General features: G+C 41.0%; 3 protein-coding genes across 3 annotated transcripts; all 3 read left to right on the top strand.

Annotated features, from left to right (window-relative positions):
• The first annotated feature begins 3,506 nt into the window (after positions 1 to 3,506).
• Positions 3,507 to 4,466, top strand: LOC121933823 (olfactory receptor 11G2-like). Its single transcript, XM_042473817.1, has one exon. It carries the CDS (start codon positions 3,507 to 3,509, stop codon positions 4,464 to 4,466), a length of 960 nt encoding a protein of 319 aa, XP_042329751.1.
• A 5,506-nt stretch (positions 4,467 to 9,972) lies between these two features.
• LOC121933822 (olfactory receptor 11G2-like) lies at positions 9,973 to 10,905 on the top strand. Its single transcript, XM_042473816.1, has one exon. The coding sequence runs from the start codon at positions 9,973 to 9,975 to the stop codon at positions 10,903 to 10,905; it is 933 nt and encodes a 310-aa protein (XP_042329750.1).
• Positions 10,906 to 12,772: 1,867 nt separating this feature from the next.
• Positions 12,773 to 18,304, top strand: LOC121933821 (olfactory receptor 11G2-like). The gene is made up of 2 exons (XM_042473815.1): positions 12,773 to 12,793; positions 17,354 to 18,304. The coding sequence occupies exons 1-2, from the start codon at positions 12,773 to 12,775 to the stop codon at positions 18,302 to 18,304; spliced, it is 972 nt and encodes a 323-aa protein (XP_042329749.1).
• The last annotated feature ends 2,244 nt before the right edge of the window (positions 18,305 to 20,548 follow it).

Below are 20,548 nucleotides of genomic sequence, written 5' to 3'. Positions count from 1 at the left end.
AAAGGAGGAAGAAAAGAGAAAATCAGGAACACCCATAAAACAATTTCAGCATATTCCCAGGGGGAGAAAAGAAGTCTTTTCCTTCATTGACAAATCCAACTGGCTCTGAGCAAGTTGTCTGTGAGAGATGACTCTGCCTTGGAGCAAGGAGAGCCAGGTGTCTTGTCAAATAGGTTTTGCATCTTGGATCAATCACCCCACTGGAACCCCACCTCGAACTTAATACTACTTTTCCATGGTTTCATTTCAGGTGAATAGCATGCGTCAGAAAAGCCCATTAGTGGATCATGTTATTTTTGTAGTCTTTCTGAAACTGGACTCACCTGAACTTTGGGGATGGTGTTGTCTTGGGTTGGGCTGAACTGGAAAACTTATGAGATTGTTGTTGATACTCTTACTGTTGTTGTTGTTGTTGTTGTGTGAGAGTATTCTAATTGTTTCTGACTTATGACAGCCTTAAGATGAACCTTTTCTCAGCAAAATTTGTTCAGAGGAGTTTGTCATTGCCTTCTTCAGAGGCTCAGAGATCATGACTTGCTTCCTAAGGCCACCCAGTAAGTTTTCATGACTGAGCAAGGATTCGAAGCCTAATCTCCCAGTGTTGCAGTATGATACTTAAACCACTATGCCACACTGCCTCTTAGGGGGACTAAGCACTAAATAAAAAAGAAAACAAATATCCTTGTCATGTGACAGCAAAATATGTATGTATGCATATATGTATCTATGCATTTGTACATGTATGTATGTATGGATATGGATATAGATATGGATATGGATACGGATATGTATTGGCCAGTTTCAAATAATTTCTGTAATTTCAAGTCTGTTTTTTCTGCACTTTTATAAATGCACACATTTAGAACTGAGGTGTTCTGCCATTCTCTTTTTTTTTATTGAAACTTTATTGTTAAAATCAAGGGTAGCTACATATCAACGCAGAAAAGGCAACAAGAAAAAAACAAGCAAACTTCAAATTACTATTTACACCTACAAATGTTAATAAATACATACTAATGTGCACATAATAAACATACTAATAATAAAAACAATAAAAGACTTCCAACTGTCTTCTGCCACTGTTGTTAACTGAACCTCCACATTTCCTTTTAACATATGAGGCTAAGCTGCCATTCTCCATGGACTAATAAAAAATAGAAGCACTGGATATGTTGTCTGTTTTTTTGTAAGCAATCGGACTCTATTTTTTGCTTGCGGTGTGTGTATGTGTGCACAAACATGTTCATGTGCACATGTGCGTGCATGCACCACACCTAGATTCCCAAAAGCAAAGGCATATTTAGTGCAAATGTTTCATGCTTCACTCTTACAATGGATATGAAAACTTTCTCCAAGTTGGGAAACTCTGTCTTGCTGTGTCAATTGCACAGCAAGAGTTGCTGTAGCAGATCCTGGGGAGAAAGGCTTGCTTGAGCTCCACTTTCACATCCTAGTGATACTGGTCAATATTGATCAAATAGGGCAGAAGCTAGAACTTATGTCTCTCTAGACCAGTGGTTCTCAATCTTCCTAATGCTGTGACCCTTTAATACAGTTCCTCATGTTGTGGTGACCCCCAAACATACAATTATTTTCATTGCTACATGCAAATATGTGTTTTCCGATGGTCTTAGGCGACCCCAGTGAAAGGCCAAAGGGGTCCCGACCCACATGTTTTGAAGATGTGGAGAGCATTTCCACTATGTTTGGATGCTCCCTGGGTCCCACAGGGTAAAAACATGTCCAAAATACCCTTTAGTTGGTGTGGGTGGCATTTCCAACACATTCCACCAGCACCTCTAACCAGTGTAGACCCAATTTTGAAACGGGACTGAAGATGCTGGATGTCGTCTGGTCTGTTCACACAACAGCTGGGGTTTTGGGCTGTGTATCTCCGGACTCCCTGTGGAGAGAACAGGGGAGACTGATTTATTTGGCTTGTGCAGACAAGGCCTGGGAAGTGTTTCACCAGTTAACTACTGGGAGGGATCTCTCCAGCTATTTTTTGTTAATCTCAATATGTAGCTTCAGCTCACAGAAATTTAACAAACACAGAACTCAAGAAAAGGGATGTCATATGAAGGGATGTCATACGGAGGATGGAGCAAGCCTGTTTCATGTTGTTCCAGAGACTAGTACATGGATCCATGGCACACGAAAAGAAATTCCACCTAAACATTATGAAGAATGTCTTGATCGTAAGAGCTGTTCAACAGTGGAACACGCTGCCTCTGAGAGTAATGGAATCTCCATCTTTGGAGGTTTTCAAACAAAGGCTGGATAGCCATCTGTTGGGAGTGCTTTGTGTATTCCTGTATGGCAGGGGGTTGGGCCATATGGCCCTTGTGGTCTCTTCCAACTCCATGATTCTATGAAAACAACAATTACCTCTGCTGATTACCTGTGTTCCACTACAGCAAACAGAGGCCAATTCTCTCCAAGGACAGGTTCTTCTGGAGGATAATGAGATTGTTCCTGAAGGACCCATCCCCAAGGGCCACTGAATATTTAACACTGGCCTTTAGGCTTTGCTCTCCCCACTCATCCACCAAACCCACCATATAGCCTAGCAATGCTACCAGTGCTGAGCATCACACTGAGACACAGGGAACAGCATATGTTTCTCCAGCTCCTAAGCCAGCATTCATGATTTGACTTTAGGTGGATGGACTGATGCTTTGCGTCAAAGGAATCAGGGGTGAGAAATTTTGAAAGCTGGATTTGAAGATGTGCTTCTCTTTCAGCAAAAGAGCAATAAGAGAGTTTGGGGCTATTTCATAGGAATGTTGACATGATTATGAAGTCACGGCTGCAGTGAAGAAACTGTGTGAACAATTATTATTCTCATCTATAGCCTCTGAATTGGATTTGGATTTTCTGACTTGGATCTGCAGCTGTCTTCCACTTTCTGACCTCATAGACTCCAGGTTCTTCCAAAACACACCTATACCGTACATTTTTCCTCTCCATAATATATTGTTTAAATTCTTTATCAACTTAAAGGCTAAATGTTCCTCATATCAAGATATGTTGTAGTCTCTTCTGGTTTTAGAGTTGTGTTTTAAGAGTATTTTTATGGAAGGTTTGGATAGTCCTAGAGTCCTGTAGAGAAGGGATGCGATGAAAATAAAAGTGTTAACTAACTACAGAAGTACATAAAGAAACAACATGTCATTGTTTGACTTGGTACCATTACAGGTTTCAATGGCAGGAAGAGAGTCAGATTTTGCCAAGATAGAATACCTTATTCACTATAAGTTTCAAAGGCTTTCACGGAGCAACATTCAGACAGTAAATTTAGTCTGTTTTTCATGAATCCCTAATGCAGAACAGATTGATTGTGAAGAATAATGATTTATTATCTGAAGCACAATTTGGAGAAGGTAGAAAGATCAATCATGGACCCAAATAGCATATCTGCCCACCTTTTTCAGAAACCTATAAGACAGAAAGGCAGTTCATACTTGTTTTTTGGTATGTAACATTATTCTGTTATGTAATTCTAGATGGAGTTGACCAATGAGACCACAGTCCAGGAATTCATTTTGCTGGGATTTGGAGGTGGACAACGGAAATATTTTCTGCTCCTTGTTTTTTTTACTGTTCTCTACATGCTCACTTTGGCAGAGAACATTACCATTATCACACTGGTGCTACTAGATGCTCATCTGGCCCACCTTCCCATGTACATCCTGTTGAGCAATTTCTCCTGGCTGGAGATGTGTTATGTGACTGCCACTGTTCCTCGGATGCTTCTTGACCTGGCTTCTCCACATGGTATCATCTCCTTCCAGGCTTGCTTCTTTCAGTTCTACATCTTCTTCTCTCTTGGGGCTACTGAATGCTTCTTCCTTTCAGCCATGGCTTTGGATCGATACCTGGCTATCTGCCACCCTCTGCGCTACCCACAAATTATGCCCCAACATTCCTGCTATGTCCTCATCTTTTCCTGTTGGGTCCTTGGCTTTCTCTGGCACCTCGTCCCTGTGCTATTGATCTCTAAGTTGTCCTTCTGTGGCCCTAACATCTTTAACCACTTTGTGTGTGACCCTGGGCCACTTCTATCTGTTGCCTGTCCCCCATTAGGAAATGCTCCTTTTGTCTATCAGGTGTTCATGAACACTTTGATTTTATCCAATGTCTTTTTTGTTGTGCTGTCCTATACTATTGTCATTCTCACTCTGATAAAAAGCTCTTATCAAGGTAATCGTAGGAAGGCCTTCTCTACAGTATTTTTCCATCTAGTGGTTGTGACAATTTTCTATGGCTCTGTAGCAGGAGTTTACTTAATTCCTAGTGGGGAAAATCAATCAGACCTCACAAAGGCAGCAACAGTTTTCTACACAGCCATTACACCTTTTCTTAACCCCTTGATCTACTGTCTGAGAAATGAGCAAGTGAAAGAGGCCCTGGGCAGGTTGCTGAAGAGAACGGAGAAATGGTGGGGCCAAATGCTGAAACTATAAAAAGGACAAAAGGAAGCCAAAGCTGAAAATGGAATACCCAGACAACCAATCAGAGATACAAAACTAATATAATGTAATCTCTAAAAATATTGGGCCTAATTACTAGTTGTTTTTGTTGTGTGCCTTCAAATTGTTTCCGAACCTAAGGCAAACCTATTACAGAGTTTCCTTGGCAAGATTTGTTCAGAGGAGGCTTGCCATTGCCTTCCTTGAGGCTGAGAGCATGTGCTTGCCCAAGGTCACTCAGCGGGTTTCATGGCTGAGGTGGGATTTTGATCCTGATCTCCAGAGTCATAATACAACATTCAAGCCACTATGCCATGTTATAAAGGTTGAGTATCCCTTGTTCAGAATTCCAAAATCTGAAATATTCATTGTCCTCATGGGTGGCTGAGATGGTGATGCCTTTGCTTTCTGATGGTTCAGTGTATATTAACTTCGATCTGTGCACAAAATTATTTTTAAAATATTATGTATGAAATTACCTTCAGGCTATGTATATAAGGTATATATGAAACTGAAATGAATTTCATGTTTAGGCTTGGGTCCCATCTCCAAGGTATCTCATTAAGTATATGCAAATATTCCAAATTAAAAAAAAAATCTAAAAACACTTCTGATCCCATGCATTTTGGATACGGGAAGCTCAACCTTAGATAAGAGAAAAACTGTCCCTCACAATACAATAGAATGAGATGGAACTGGAGAGATCAAGTCCTGATGTGGTGTAACAGACTGTTTTACTTTATGTCTCAGGTGAGGGCTCATATTTTTCAAAGTTCACTTCAGAAAATTCTTATCACATATGCAAAACTAATATAACAGGACAGAATTAGAATCGCACTGTCCAAAGAACTGAGAGATGTATCACCAGCAGATGTTAATTTTTATTTTATTTTGGGAAATGTTCCAGAATTATTCCCATTCCTTCAGTTGGAAAAGATAGTTTGTTCTGCCACCACAGGATTCTTCCAGCTCATTCTGTTGCAGTGCTGGATCAGCATGGAAGTGCTGAGCAGCAGCACCAACGGCCAGTTAAACTGATCTATTTCATGTTGGAAATTTTTAAGTTAAAATAAACTAACCTGGGGAACTGGTATAAAAAGTTTCTAATCATACTCGAAGCTGACGGAAAATATTCTGGGATGAACAAAACATTGTATGGATCTCCAAAATAATATTGGAAAGGATAGAAACAAAATGTGTGACTTTCTGGTTTTTCTGGATGCTCCTTCCAGTCCCTTTATCCCTGCTTAGCTGACTAAGACAGCTTTACTGTCTCTAAAGGAGTTCCTACAATAAATCTAATATATTTATAATATATTTATATTATAATAAATATATAGTATAGTATAGTATAGTATAATATAATAATATTTATATCTTACCTGCCTCTCCCAATGGATAGAGGCAGGAAACAACAACACATCAACCATTAACAACATCAGTTAAAACAAATTAATGAAAACATGAACAAAGGATAAATAAGACATGCATATTTTAAAACAGTTCACATTTAAAATTCAGCGTCTAAATTCACAATTTAAAATTATTTGGATAAGTTGCCAGAAGAGACTGGTGTTCAATGCTGTTTTAACTTTGGACAGCTGTCAAATCTTTTCAGGACATTCAGACAGCTGTCAAATCTCTTTACAGCCACTGGTATCATCGTTCCATAATAATAATGGCTAGCTGCTGTATACACATGCTATCAGTCATGGGCATGGGAAAGATAAATACATTGCTGCACCTGGGAAAGCGTGAGTGCTGCATGAATTCTAGAACAACAGAATTCTTCCAGGTTCCCCTTTGAAACATGGTATTGTGAGTGGACCCTGAACCAGACAAAGAAGGTAATACCTTCAAGAAAAGAGTACTGTTGGTCAAGGGAGCTCTCCCAAGAGACACACAAGACACACAGACACACATAAGCTTGTCATTCACAAAAGGGACCCTTTTATTGATTACCACAAAGGTTGTAAAACTTCAGGTCAATATGAGCTCCTGGGAATCAGCTTCGTATGAGCAAAACTGTGTTTGATTGACAATTAACATGGATACAAGCAGCATCTGGTCAGCAAAAAGGTACAGAAAAACAAGCGAGCATTTTGAAAACAATAAGGATCTATAGAACTAGTCTCTGGGAAAACAGCCAGATAAAGAGCATTTGCAGCATTAAGGTACACTGGATTCCGTGCCACAGCTGCCTTCTAACACAATTTTTTTTAATGAGAAAATGTTGGGGAGAGGGGCAAGGCTGAAAGCTGCAGTACATTTGCTTAATTGATTTTCTCTGGTTCTAACTGTAAAACTCTATAAATTGGATTTAAGCAAAACATTGCTGTTGTTGTTATTGTGTGCCTTCAAGTTGTTTCCGATTTATGCAGAGCAACCAGGAGTTAATTCTTAATTTGGTTTTCAGGTTCTCTGTCCAGGGTCCCAATTCTTGGCCACAGACTAACATGGCAGAGAACCAGCTTAAACTCAGTTTTCCCCTATATCCTAAAAGAGCAGATCATTTGAGCTGCAGCTGGCCAGGTTTCTGCAAGTTTCTGCTCCCTTCTCTTCAGTCCTATTACTTTTGCAGTTTGAACCCAACTTATAGCAACTGAAATAAGATAAGGACAAAGGGAGAAAGTAGAAAGCGGAGGGAGGAAGAAGGACATTTTAAAAGCAGCAGAAAAAATGGGTCAGCAGAGAATTACTGGTAATTTGCCTCTTTCAGATCAGGACAGTTGGAGAGTATGGGAACTATAGGGAAAGCTCACCTATTTGAGAACCACAACTGATATCTAGTTAAATTTCTTTGGTGTATGTAGTATTTGTATTTGTTCCTTTCTATAATAAGTGCAACTGAATGATTGCATGTGATCATGGAACGCAACTGTCATTAAAACTGTTGGATGGATTTTTATTTTTCAGCTGTAAGGAGAATAAAGTTACTTGAAATAAGGCTTCTCCCATTCCAGGAACATATGCAAGTTGTACAGGAGTGGTGCAATTATCTTGCTTTACATTACTGTACATTCCATGTGACTGCATCTATATTCAGCTGAAAAAAGGAAAATATATGTCTGCTAGGCCAATACAGCAAAATATATTCCTCCACTGTCAACTCTTTTCCAGTTACCCTCCTCTCTTACTGGACTAAAATTCATTCTTCCTAAGGCGGACCTCTCTAAGCCACTTACATAGCACAGTTCTTCAACTTTCATAAATCACTTGCTAATTTTTCTTCTAGTACACACTAAATGTCATATTTATGGGTGTGTCTGTGTGTATATACAGTTGGCCCTCCATATCCACAGATTCTTTATCCATGGATTCAACCATCCAGGGCTTGAAAATGCTTTAAAAACATATAAATTCCCAAAAACAAACCTTGCTTTTGCCATTTTATGTACTCCACTCCATTTTACCATTTTACTATGCTATTGTATATAATGAGGCTTGAGCATCTATGGATTCTGGTATTCATGGTGGGGCCTGGAACCAAACCCCAGTGGATATCAAGAGCCTACTATACATTCATACACAGATGGTCCAAACAAAGCATTGGTTCAATCATGTTGTTCAATATCCTCCAATATCAGTGAGAGATTATGTGTGTTTTTGAAGTAAATCAGGGAAGGATGGCTTTTTAATCTTTATATCAGAAAATAAATAAATAAATTAGAAACAAAGAACTCAGGAAAACAACCATTACTCTTGTGAGTTACCCATCTTTCCCCTTGTGAGTGGAGGCAACATGTCTCCAAAGAGTTGCTGTTTTAGTGGATTATATTATTCTTGATGGACACTTTCCCAAGGGTCACCAAAGACTTAACAAGAGCACTCTAGCTTCATTCTGCACACAGGAGAAGTAGTTCTCTTTACAACTTACACAGCCTGTTGATGTGATATCTGAGCACCAATACAAGATGAGAAAAACATTTCCCCAAAACACTTATTCTGATGGAGATTTTGTGATGAGCCATTGGCTAGATCTTTCTCAACACTTTGCCTCCTAAAGTGATGCAAGAACAGCAATCGTTACCAAGCAAGGTAAGACATATCTGAATGGTAGGTGCTTGCAGACAAGACTTTCAATTAGCAGTTTGTTGTCATTGTTGTTATGTGCTGTCAAGTCAGATTTAACTTCTGGCAACCCTATGAATAAGAGGTTTCCAAAAGGCTGTTATTAACAGCTGGTTGAGATCTTACAAATGCAGGAAAGAATGCCTCACATGCTGTGTAATGGTCCAATAACTTTTATTTCTTAAAATAAAATTTTGGCCTTGTCACCAGTTAGCTTTCTTCAGGGGCTAACATCAGAAATTTCTGGAGTTGCAGTTTGTACTTTCAACCCAAGTGGACCCTCTGAATATTACAAGGAATGTCACAAGGAAGGAGTATTAGAAGGTTCACTTTGATTGAGAGTGCAGAGTGCAACTCCAGTAATTGTTACTGGAAAATGTTACTGAACCATCACACAGTACATGGGACATTGTCTCCATTCATTCTTCTACTGTGACTATGTGCTTTCCAGTTTTTCGTTCTGTTCCTTACAGATGCAGGACCATGGCTTCCTTGATCAAGCTAGTCCATCTGTAATGTGGTCTTCCTTTTTTCCTACTCACAAAGTCATGCCTTTTTAATGGTGATCCAGATGACATTGGGCATTGCTAGTGGAGGCTTTTATCACACCATCACCCTGCTTCATTTATGTAATTTTGCAGAGAGTCAGACAACATCAGCCTCCATTCATAAGCCATCCTTTTTCTCCCATTACTTTTTTCTTGCTGTTGATAGACAATGGAAGGATTGCATCAAAATTACTAGTTTGAAGACTCTTTCATTTGGAGTTCCATCTTGAGTCCCAGCTGCCCTGTGTCCTAGCTTTTGGGGAAAGTGAGAAAGAAAGGGGGGGAGAGACTATTGGAAACTTACCTATTACTGTTTCTGCTTATTATTATTATTATTATTATTATTATTATTATTATTATTACCAGAAAAGCATCATTAACGAAGGGAAAATGGAATCACTCCACAATGCCATTCAATTGGTCATACTTTAGGAGCCCTCCATCTGGTCATATCCTGGAAGTTGATGTTCAAGAAAGTTTGGGTTCCTTGAAGGAAATGTTGGCAGAACATGATGAAGTTATTAAGGATGAGGAAATATACAAAAAGAAGGAACATGGAATGGTGTTAAGAAGCCTACGTGATCCTTAGCTGCTTTCTTCATCTGGAATTAAAGTCCTCATCACAAACTGTCCTCTGTGCACTGCATGAAGTCCCACCAAAACAATGCTACTCCTGCCTGTCTGTCTTCCATGTAATTTCACCAAAGGTTGGAAGGAAGAGATGATTTAGCATCATGTTGGAAAGCATAGCCAGAGCTTCCCTGAGTCTTTTACAAGACACACATGACAAGGTTGCTTAGGTATTGATTTTCAGCTGAAGAAGAACACCAGACAGTAGCTGTTTGCTTTTGGTAAGTGATTATAACTGTATCCCAAGTCAGATGGAGTTGGCCAATAGAACCACAGTTGAGGAATTCATTTTGCTAGGATTTGGGGGTGGACATCAGAAACGATTTCTGCTCTTTAGCCTTTTCACTATTCTCTACATGCTCACTATAGCAGAAAATGTCATCATTATCACACTGGTGCTTCTAGACACACGTTTGGCCCGGCTTCCCATGTACATCCTGCTAAGCAATTTCTCCTGGCTGGAGATGTGCTATGTGACGGCCACCGTGCCTCGGATGCTGTTTGACCTTGCGTCACCTGATGGGACCATCTCTTTCCATGCCTGCTTCTTTCAGTTCTATGTCTTCTTCTCCCTTGGAAGCACAGAATGCTTCTTCCTCTCTATCATGGCTTTGGATCGGTACCTGGCCATCTGTCATCCACTACGTTACCTACAAGTCATGTCCCCCAATTCCTGCTATGCTCTGATGGGTGCTTCTTGGATCCTTGGCTTTCTGTGGCACATTATCCCAGTGACTCTGATCTCCAGGTTGTCCTTCTGTGGCTCAAATGTCATTGAGCATTTATTGTGTGACCCTGGGCCAATTTTGTCCCTGGCCTGCCAACCATTAGGAAATGCCCTCTTTTTCTGTCAGATGGCTATGAATTCTGTGGTTTTAGGTAACTTCTTCTTTGTTGTATTATCCTATGCTATTGTAATTGTCACCCTGATGAAAACCTCCAGCCAAGGCAATCGTAGGAAGGCCTTCTCCACTGTCTCCTTCCATCTTATGGTAGTGACACTCTTCTATGGTTCAGTAGCTGGTGTTTACTTAATTCCAGGGGGAGAAAGTCAGTCAGATCTCACTAAAGCAGTAACAGTTTTCTATACGGCCATCACACCCTTTCTCAACCCCCTGATCTACTGTCTAAGGAATGAGCAGGTGAAAGAGGCCCTGGGCAGGTTGCTAAGAAGAAGGATGTGAATAACAGAAAGAAAGGAAACATTTTAAGATGCTAGGAAGAAAGGATAAAGCCAGTATAAGACACCCGGGATGTATCAAGAGTGCAGTGTTATAGCCATTAGGGACCATTTAAACTGTCATGGTTCCATCCTACAGAATACTCTTCTATAGCATTTTTAGGAGCTCTTATAAACTATAGCACTAAAGTTCTGCCTCATCAAACTACAGCCCCCAGAATTCTGAAGGTTTAAGACATGGCAATTAAAGTGGCATCAAGCTGCTATAAGGGTGTTTGGTGTGCCTTCATTTCAGTCTTAATTTATGGCAACACCTGTTGAACCTATTTTGGGGTTTTCTTAGCAAGATTTGTCTGAAGTTTTGCCATTGCCTTCCTTGGAAGCTGAGAGAGTGTGACTTACCTAAAGTCATCTTTTGAGTCTATATGACCCATCAGGGATTCAAACACTGGTCTCTTGGAGTCCTAGTCCAACACAAACCACTATACTACACTATATATCTCTCTCTATAACACTGGTGTGGGTGAATTCCCATTCCAAACCAATCTAAAAATGCATTTGCAATACAGACAATAGGGACTATAAATCACGTACTGTATATGTATTATAGATAAAAATCATGCAGAAGCTCAGAACAGAGAAGAGTTTACAAGTTTTATGTCAACTGCATTTGCATTTGTATAATAAATTGTGTAATAAAACACAGTTGTACCACAAACCTTTCTGCCAGGGCTTATCTACACATTTGAAAAATAGCTGTTTTGGAAGTACTTTGTTCCTGTGTGTACAATGTAATTCAGTGTTAATATTTGTTACTATGTTTGAGAAATATGTATTGCATTGTCCATTGCTTTTCTATTATTTCTGTAACTTTTTAAAAAATGTATACAAATTTAAAATTGATAAGAGAATGGCTTACAATTTTTTAAAAATGTGTAAAAATGCTGAAATGTCCTTTTAAAGTAGTGTTCTAGTAAAATTAGAAAATATTACTAAATAATATAATGACTTGCAAGTCAGGGGTCTTCCTTCCAGACTGCTCTAAAGAAACGTGAGTTCTCTCAATATAGGACCATGGATTTTGTCAGGTTTTCCAAGCTGATTCATTCTTTTGGGGAGCTGTTTGTAACTAACTCTTGGATCAGCACTAGAGTTCTTCCAAAGGTTTTTTTTTTAAAAAAAACTGGGGCATATTTACTGAGGTGCCCCTATGGTTTGAAGGGCAAATTTCCTCCTCTCTGATTTCTTTTTTAATTCTTAGTGTCATTGTGATATAGAAGCCAATGTGGCGTAGCATCTTGCGCACTGGCCTATGACTCTGGAGACCTGGGTTTGCATCATGTATTTTGTGCATTTTGTTGTCCCCATAAAAGTATCACTGTATTGTGGATTTTGGATGTTATTGTATTATGATATAGTGAGGAAGTTTCATTTCACTGATCCACTGGTGGACTTGTTAACTGCTTTGTAGTCATAGAACATATTCCTCCTGCCACCAAACAAGCTCTAGCAGATATTGTCTCTGCTTTAGCACACCCTGCAGCTCCTCTTAGTACAGGCACAGCAAAAGTCATGATTAAAATCCAAGACTGAATTCTTCATCTCACTTTGGAGACAGGGCTCTCCTGGGATTTCACCCTGTGGAACCAAGATATCAGTCTTTCACTGGCCAGCAGCCCTTCAGAAGGTAGGAGGTGGTTGTGCTCGCAGAGGAGAAGTAAGAAACAGGTATGTTTGCAATGATTTGTGGTACTGTTGCTTTGTCCCTGCTTTCTCCATCCAAAATGATTGAAATGGATCTCTCTTATGGGCTTCCCTCTTCTAATCAGTGTGCCTCGCTTTCCTTTCTAGGAACAGGAATGGAACTTAGGATGCCTGATAATGCTCCTAAGGTAAGCCCAGATCTTAGGACAATTTTATTTTGTGGGACCACAAACCCCAATATCCCCTCGCTAGGTCATGATGTCTGGGCAATTCTGGGGGTTGTAGTTCCAGAAAATAACTTTTGTAAGATCTTGGCAATCAAGGTAGCACCAGGTCTAATGGTTTAATGTTACAGAAGGGTAGATTTTCATTTAAAATTAGAAGGAACTTATTGATGGCCAAGAATGATTCGGCAATAGGAGCAGTTACCTAGAGAGGTGGTTGGGTCTCCTTCTCTTGGACATCTTCAGAAAGGCTGGTGCTGTTGTTGAGGTTCCTTCATTGAGTAAGGGGTTGATGGGCTATGGGACCCCTTCTAACTCTATGATTCTATCATTCTACAATTCTGTCTCTCTAATGTATTAAACTATGTGATGTGGAAGGATAGCAACCCCCCGCCCCCAGTGTGATAGGGACCAGTCTACTTTTGTGCTATTGTCTGTGGCTAATTCTTTCTTCCCTGAAACCTAGCCATAGACTGACAGCCAACAGCTCCCAGAATGGCCCTGATCCTCAAACCAACCCTGATCTGCACTACACTAGATCACTTTCCCCACTCCATCCATCCTATTTTGCCTTTTGTCACAAATGGAAATAGAAAGACAGTTCTGAGAACAAGGATTCAGCCCATGTTAGGTGGGGTTACTCTCCCTCTGAAAATGCAGATTTGCAGTTTGGATTCAGCTCTGAGCTGGGAGGCCCATGTTTCAGCAGTGTCCAGGAGTGTATTTGTACAAATTAAAGCTAGTGGGCCAACTGCACCAATTCCTGGAGAAGGCAGATCTGGCTACAATGCTACATCCCATTTGGATTACTGGAATGCACTCTGTATGGGACTGTCTTTGAGAAGTGCTCAGAAATTTCAGCTGACCTAAAGAACCGCAGCCGAATTGTTAACTGGGGCTAGCTAAAGGGAACACATAGCTCTCTTGTTGCAACAGCTCCACTGGCTGCCAGTCTGTTCCCAGGCACAATTCAAAGTGCTGGTTTTGACCTATAAAGCCCTACATGGCTGGAGTCCAGATTATCTAAACAACTGTATCTCCCATTAAAGCTCTAAGATAGTCTGGAAAGGCACTTCTCTCTATCCCACTACCTTCTCAGACTTGTTTGTTGGGAAGAAAAGAGAGGGCCTTCTTGGTGGCTGCCCCTAGACCTTGGAACTGCTTCCCTAAAGAAGCCAAGATAGCCCTGTCTTTGCTTTCTTTCTGTCAGCAATTCAAAACATTTGTATGCCTTCAGGTTTGTAGAGACTGACTGGGGTGGGGTTGTAATACTCTGCAGTGCTGCTTTTAAGGTTTATAAATAGTTTTTTCATGAATTTTAATATTTTTAATGTTTAACATTAAATCATATTTCTTTTTAAATAACTCTTATATTTATACTTCTGTTAATTACTTTGAAAGCTTTTAATTTATACTGTTCTAAAATATGTTGTTGGCTGCCTTGAGTCCCATTATTGGAAGATAAATGAATAAAGGAGTAATAGTTACATGCCTATAAGTTTTCACCTTTATTATAGTGCTGAAGACAGGGGAGAAAAAAGGAAGGTGGGTTTCTAAAGCCTTACTGGAACATGTCTACTTAAAACTCAATGTATATTGAATAACAGTAACGCGTAATTATTTCTTTCTTGCTTTAAGTATATAGACTTTTACATGCTTGTAATTCAGTCCAATGAAAATTAAGTCACACGCACCCCTTCCTCATTTCCCTGTGCACTAGACTGGAATGTAAGAAGTTAATATGACAGATGTCATCCATGAATGTGTCCGAACAAGTGGTAAGGCATTTTATTAAACTCTTCTTTGCATATTATTGCTTTTCAGTCTCACTTATAAATCTAAAGCAAAATGGGCTTGAATCCAGTTGATGCACTATGCTGGTGGCTGTTGTTTTTCCACTTACCCAGTGGCAATGCAGGAAAACATGTATAATGTACTGGTTCCAAACAAACTATTTCTCCAGTGCCTACCTTCTTAAACAGCCATAGTGCCCATGGCTATTTCCTTTTGTCCATCATTTGTGCCAATTTTGTGTAGTGATCCGAATGTTGGACTCTGGGACACCAGAGTTCAAATCCTTGCTCAGTCATGGAAACTCACTGGGTGAACATGACAAAGCACACACTCTCTCAGCCTCAGAGGAAGGCAATGGCAAACCTCCTCTGAACACATCCAAGAAAACCCTGTGTTAGGCTTTCCATAAATCAGAGTTGACTTGAATGCATGTGTCAGCAGCAAAAGTGCTCCAGCAGTGTTCCAGCCTATATCCACAGTACATTCAAATGCTGCAGGTAAAAACCTATTATCAACTGTAGGCACATTAGCAGCACTTGAAAAAGTTATGTTCATTGGACTACAACACCAGAAGTGGTTGGAGGACTACAACTCCTCGAGTCGCCTAGGCAGTTTTGGTAGTTTTAGTCCACCTAAAGTAACTTTTCCAAGCTTTACTGCTTGTGCCTCTTCCTGGAGAGACTGATAGAATTGTAGTAAGAATTAAGAAATGAACGTTGAGCCTTTTGGAGAAGCTGTCAATAAGTGTGGGGGTGGATGGGGGTATCCGCACATGCATGTGTGTGGTCAAGTTGCCCTTTGACTTATGGTGACCCCATGAATTTCAAAGGCTTTTCTTAGGCAAGGAATACTCAGAAGTGGTTTGCCATCACCTTCCTCTGAAATACAGCATACAGCACCTGGTATTCCTTGGCAATCTAACATCTAAGTACTAACCAGCCTGATCCTACTTACTTTCCAAGATCAGATGGGATCTGGTATATTCAGGGTATTTAAGATCTGCCAATAAATACACTAGGATTAACTATGGTAGAGCAATCCCAAAAATCTTTCTAAATGTGGGACAACATTTCACTGTTTAAGAAGCAGACTCGGGAGAACCAGTGCGGTTGGAAGTGAGACTGTGGAAATCCAGTTTCAAGTCTTTGTGTAGCCACAGTTTACGCAAACATCCTCAAGCTGATACCCTTCAGAAGTATTGGCCTATAGCTCCAATTAACTCTTGGTAGCATGACCAATCTTGCAACACACTTGGAGGATATTATGGTGCGGAGGTCTGGGTGGCCCTTGGCTAAAACATCTGTACTGGGTTGTGAAAATCAAAGAAATAAAAGGAGCCTAGTGTAACCCCTTGAGGCTTGTGTTAAACAAAGAATGTAAATTTTGCTGAAGATGTTGAAAACACACATTGGGGAGGTGACTGCCCACATATGGAGGGGAAGGAGTGGTTGATAAACAGAACTTTATAATGCAATAACAAAACATGTCTTCTGCATTCTTCAGATGTTCAGAATAAAAATGCCCTGCTTCCAAAGTGGTAGAACACTCTATTGTCAACATTCTTAAATGGATGGTGTTATTATGTATCATCTTCCAAGCTGAGACCATAACACTATCATCCCTTTAAAATGTTGAGGTCTTAAAGTGTTAAGTCTATTGATTCAGACATTCTCCCTTCTATCCAAAATACATGAAAGAGATGAAAACACAATTCCAAGCATACTCAGATCAGGATGTGATATTCCAAATTAAAGCAAACATGTCAGACGAACTAGCTTCTGTTTTGTTTCTTGGGGGGGGGGGCTTTTAACCTATCTATCCACCTAACAATAAAAATTTGCATGTCTTCAGCAAGTTAAAAATTAAAATATTTTCACTATTTCTTTGAGCTTCCATATCAAACTTGGTTGCTTATATACAGTGCATCTATCCTATCAGCTTGCTTTTAAAATACATATTTATGCCGTCCCGTATCCACTAATATACTACATCCTCTCAGAATTATTTTATTACAAACCATCTGAGAGGCCTTTTTAGGGCTAAAAAAATGGCATACGTGGGGGGTTTTAAGCACAAAAGCAAAACAGATTGGTTTTTTTTACAATTTTAATTGTCATTTTTGACTTATGGTAACCCTAAGGTAAACCTATCATGAAGGTTTCTTGGCAAGATTTGTTCAGGGGGGCTTTGGGCTTTGCCTTCCGAAGGCTGAGAGTATGTGGCTTGCCCAAGGTCACCAGTGGGTTTTCTAGCAGGGATTTGAACCCTGGTCTCTAGAGTCGTAATCCAACACTCAAACCACTACACCACACTGGCTCCTTGTCATCACCTAGGTAGGAAGTAAAATCATGTGGCTGCTTGTTCTTGCACTTGAAAATAAGACAAGTGACACCCCTTCTGCAGCTTGATCTTCAGTCAGAAAAAACATAAAGTATTAAAGGTAGTGGATCAAAGCCAATAATAAAAGCTTCCTTATACAGTATGTATATTTGGAATTGAAAGAAAGCAGAAGAATACATGACTTCCAAAGTCTGGAAAAGTTTGCTTTCTGAATTACAGTGCCCGTAACCCTCTACCACCCTTGACACTGCTACACTGGCTGCAGGAGTCTGGGAATAATAATTAAAACCGTAACTTCTCCAAGCTCCAGAAGCTTCTAGGCAAGCTAAAACTATAGTCTGGTCCATTTCAAAGTCTGACCCTTTCTCCCTCTGTGATTTTGCAAAATAGTGGGACCTTCTCCATTCCAACCAGGAAAACGAAACCAGCTTGGTGACTGGGTTTGTCCTCTTGGGCTTCCCATCCCTCTCACGCCTATTCCATCTGTTGCTTTGCTCTCTTCTGTCTACTTGCTATGCCTTCACCTTGATGGGCAACCTGTGCATCATGTCGGCCGTCCTTTGGGACTCTCGCCTCAGCCGCCTCCCCATGTACATCCTCTTGGGCAACTTCTCTGGGCTGGAGATCTGCTATGTAACCACCACCATGCCCCGGATGTTGTCAGATCTGGCATCCCCACAGCCGAGTGTCATCTCCTTCCAGGGCTGCTTCCTCCAGTTCTACTTCTTCTTCTCTATGGGGACCACCGAGAGCTTCCTTCTTGCTGCCATGGCCTTGGATCGCTACTTGGCCATCTCCCACCCACTGCGTTACCCAATCCTCATGTCACCACGGTTTTGCTTTACCCTGGCAGCCTGCTGCTGGGTCTCTGGTTTCCTGTGGTTCCTGGTCCCCATTGTGTTGATTTCCCAGCTCCATTTTTGTGGTTCCAATGTCCTCGACCATTTTATCTGCGACCCAGGCCCGCTGCTGGCCTCCTCCTGCTCTCCAGCCCATCGCATAGAGCTGGCCTTCTACAGCCTCAGCTCCATTGCTATCTTTGGCCCATTCCTCTTCATTGTGGGATCCTATGCAGCAGTCCTGAGGGCAGTGATGAAACTGTCTTCCACTGCAAGGAGGAAGAAGGCCTTTTCTACCTGCACCTCCCATCTGGCTGTGGTGAGCCTTTTTTATGGATCCATCATGGTCACCTATGTCGTCCCCGAAGCTTCTGGAGGCAGCAACAAAGTGGTGACTCTCTTCTATTCTGTTGTGACCCCTTTGCTCAACCCACTGATCTACAGTCTGAGGAACAAGGAGATGAAGGATGCCCTAAAGAGGACAATATTGGGGGGACGTTAGATGCACTGATCCGGGGATGGTTGGTTTGGACCTTGGCCAGGAAATCAGGGCCTGTCTCCCTGTAGTACTTATCACTTCGGACTAAAGGATTCCTCCCCACCAACTATATTATTAATTTATATTATATTCCCAGGAATGAAAATAACACAATTATGATTTACGTTATTGTCAAAACATAGGTTAGAAAAGTTAGTCTGGGACTATAACTCCCAGAAATCTCCAGCATGGGCCCATGGCTAGGGGATACTGGGAGCTGTAGTCCCACACTGAATTCTTCCAGGCTCTGGTTAAAATACATATGGGTTTTGATTTACGTCAGGGTTGCATTCCTGGACTCACTGTGTAAACTGGGTCTGGTGTAAATGGGGTGACTTGGGCGGGTTATAGACCGCCGCTTTGAGGCGGTCTGCCGCCGCCGCCGCCTGCTCCGTGCGGGAGCCGCAGCAGCCACACCGCGCGCCTCCCGCGCGGAGCAAAAAAGGAGCTCCAAAATGGAGCTCCTTCTTGCAGCGCCTCTATGACGTCGCGAGGCGCCACTGGCGCATTGGCGACGTCATAGGCGCCGCGTGACGTTCGGACGCTCAGCGTCCGATACGTCAATATGGCGCTAGCCATGTAGAAGGGCCAGCGCCATATTGTACGGACAGAGTCCGTACTAGGGACAGGGGCGTCTAGAAGAGACGCCCCTTTTTTAAAATGGGACGTCCTCCGAATGTCCCAAGTGCCGGTGTGTAACCGGCCTCAGTTTCATATTTAAGAATTTCATACTAAATGTAACTCAGGTTATATTTAGTATGAAATATGTAACCCTGCTAATGCAAATGAAAATTTAGTTCCTTGTTCCTGTATTGCTAGGGGGAAACTTCTGTGGCTGGGAAAGTGTGATTAAGAGTCCTTTGTATGCTTCACACAGAATATGGCACACAGTTTAGAAAAGTTACTTTTTGGGCTGCAACACTCAGAATACCTTGGCCAGCCTGGTCACAAGTACTGAGGGTTTCGTAGTCCAACAAAGCGACTTTTCCATACTCAGGGTTCAGGTCAGGTTCTGCTGGCCCTTTCATTCATGGCATTAAACACGTTACACAGTTTTCAGAAAAGTTAGATCAGAAAGGAAAAAAAATCAACTTCACAAAAAAAAAATCTCTCCCAACACAATTAGCTGGTGCCCACATTTGAACTTTTCTCCTTGGGCTCTCCTGCGAGAGCCAATTAAGATGACAAGCCATGTGGAGCAGCAGATCCACCCCACAGTGCCAAAGCTCAGCCATTAAGCAGTCAATCTTTACCATCGTAAATTGAAACAGGTCATAGAAAGGTTACTTTACTCTTCACAGAGCACAATTCATGCATTGGTAAACTGTGTAGGCAAAAACCTGTGCATCAGAAGGTAGATGTTGGACTCAATTTGGCTCACATGTACAAAGTTATCTCATTCTTACATCTGCATCATCAGATGAGATGACAGTACACTCTACACCCACCTGTTTGATTCTGCAGAAAACAGAGACAAATATAGTTCTGATGGAAGATATAGATTAAGACAATTAATGTATGGCACTGGTGGGGAAAGAGATGATTAGAGTTACAAGCAAGATGGAGAGAGTGGTAAATTATTTCCCTGAAGAAAAAGATTCAAAGTGAAAAGGTTAATCCCTTGTTTTTAAACCATCATGCACACAATTCAACACATCCTCATCAGATGCATTAAAAAGTGAAGTTTGAACTCAAAAGTATAAATACTTGATAGTTCAATGACAACCAAAACCTTAAACAAACGCTAGGGGTCACCAGAGTGTATAGGATGGGGGAAACAAAGAAAAGTGAGCATTAGTAGCATTAGGATGTTGGTTGGATGTTTAGGCTCTTATAAGCAATCCATTCTGTTAGCCATATACAATACAATTAAGTTTATAGCAAAATCACAAGAATCTCTATAGTCGACTTTGGAAAATATGAGATTCATACATATTTTGGAGCACCCTGTGTACTTAATACATCAGTCTTCTATGACATGGTTGGCCAAAACCATCAAAATAACTCTGTATTTGAGACAGTGGTCCAGATGCTTTAAGCATCCCACTTGTGGAACACAATACAAACATATTCACATACTTCTTACGTTGTTGGACTCCGTTAGACTCAGCAAAGTGGTGGTCTCTGGACCAGTGATGGTCCAGAATCTGTTAGTTACTGGTCCCTAGAGAGGAACAAGTGTTCCTAGAAAGGAACAAGTGTTGCCAA

This window comes from Sceloporus undulatus, chromosome 6, assembly GCF_019175285.1.
Source record: "Sceloporus undulatus isolate JIND9_A2432 ecotype Alabama chromosome 6, SceUnd_v1.1, whole genome shotgun sequence".
In the NCBI taxonomy this organism is placed as follows: Eukaryota; Metazoa; Chordata; class Lepidosauria; order Squamata; family Phrynosomatidae; genus Sceloporus; species Sceloporus undulatus.
Note: the sequence above shows the minus strand (reverse complement) of the source record. Positions and strands in the feature narration are given on the sequence as shown.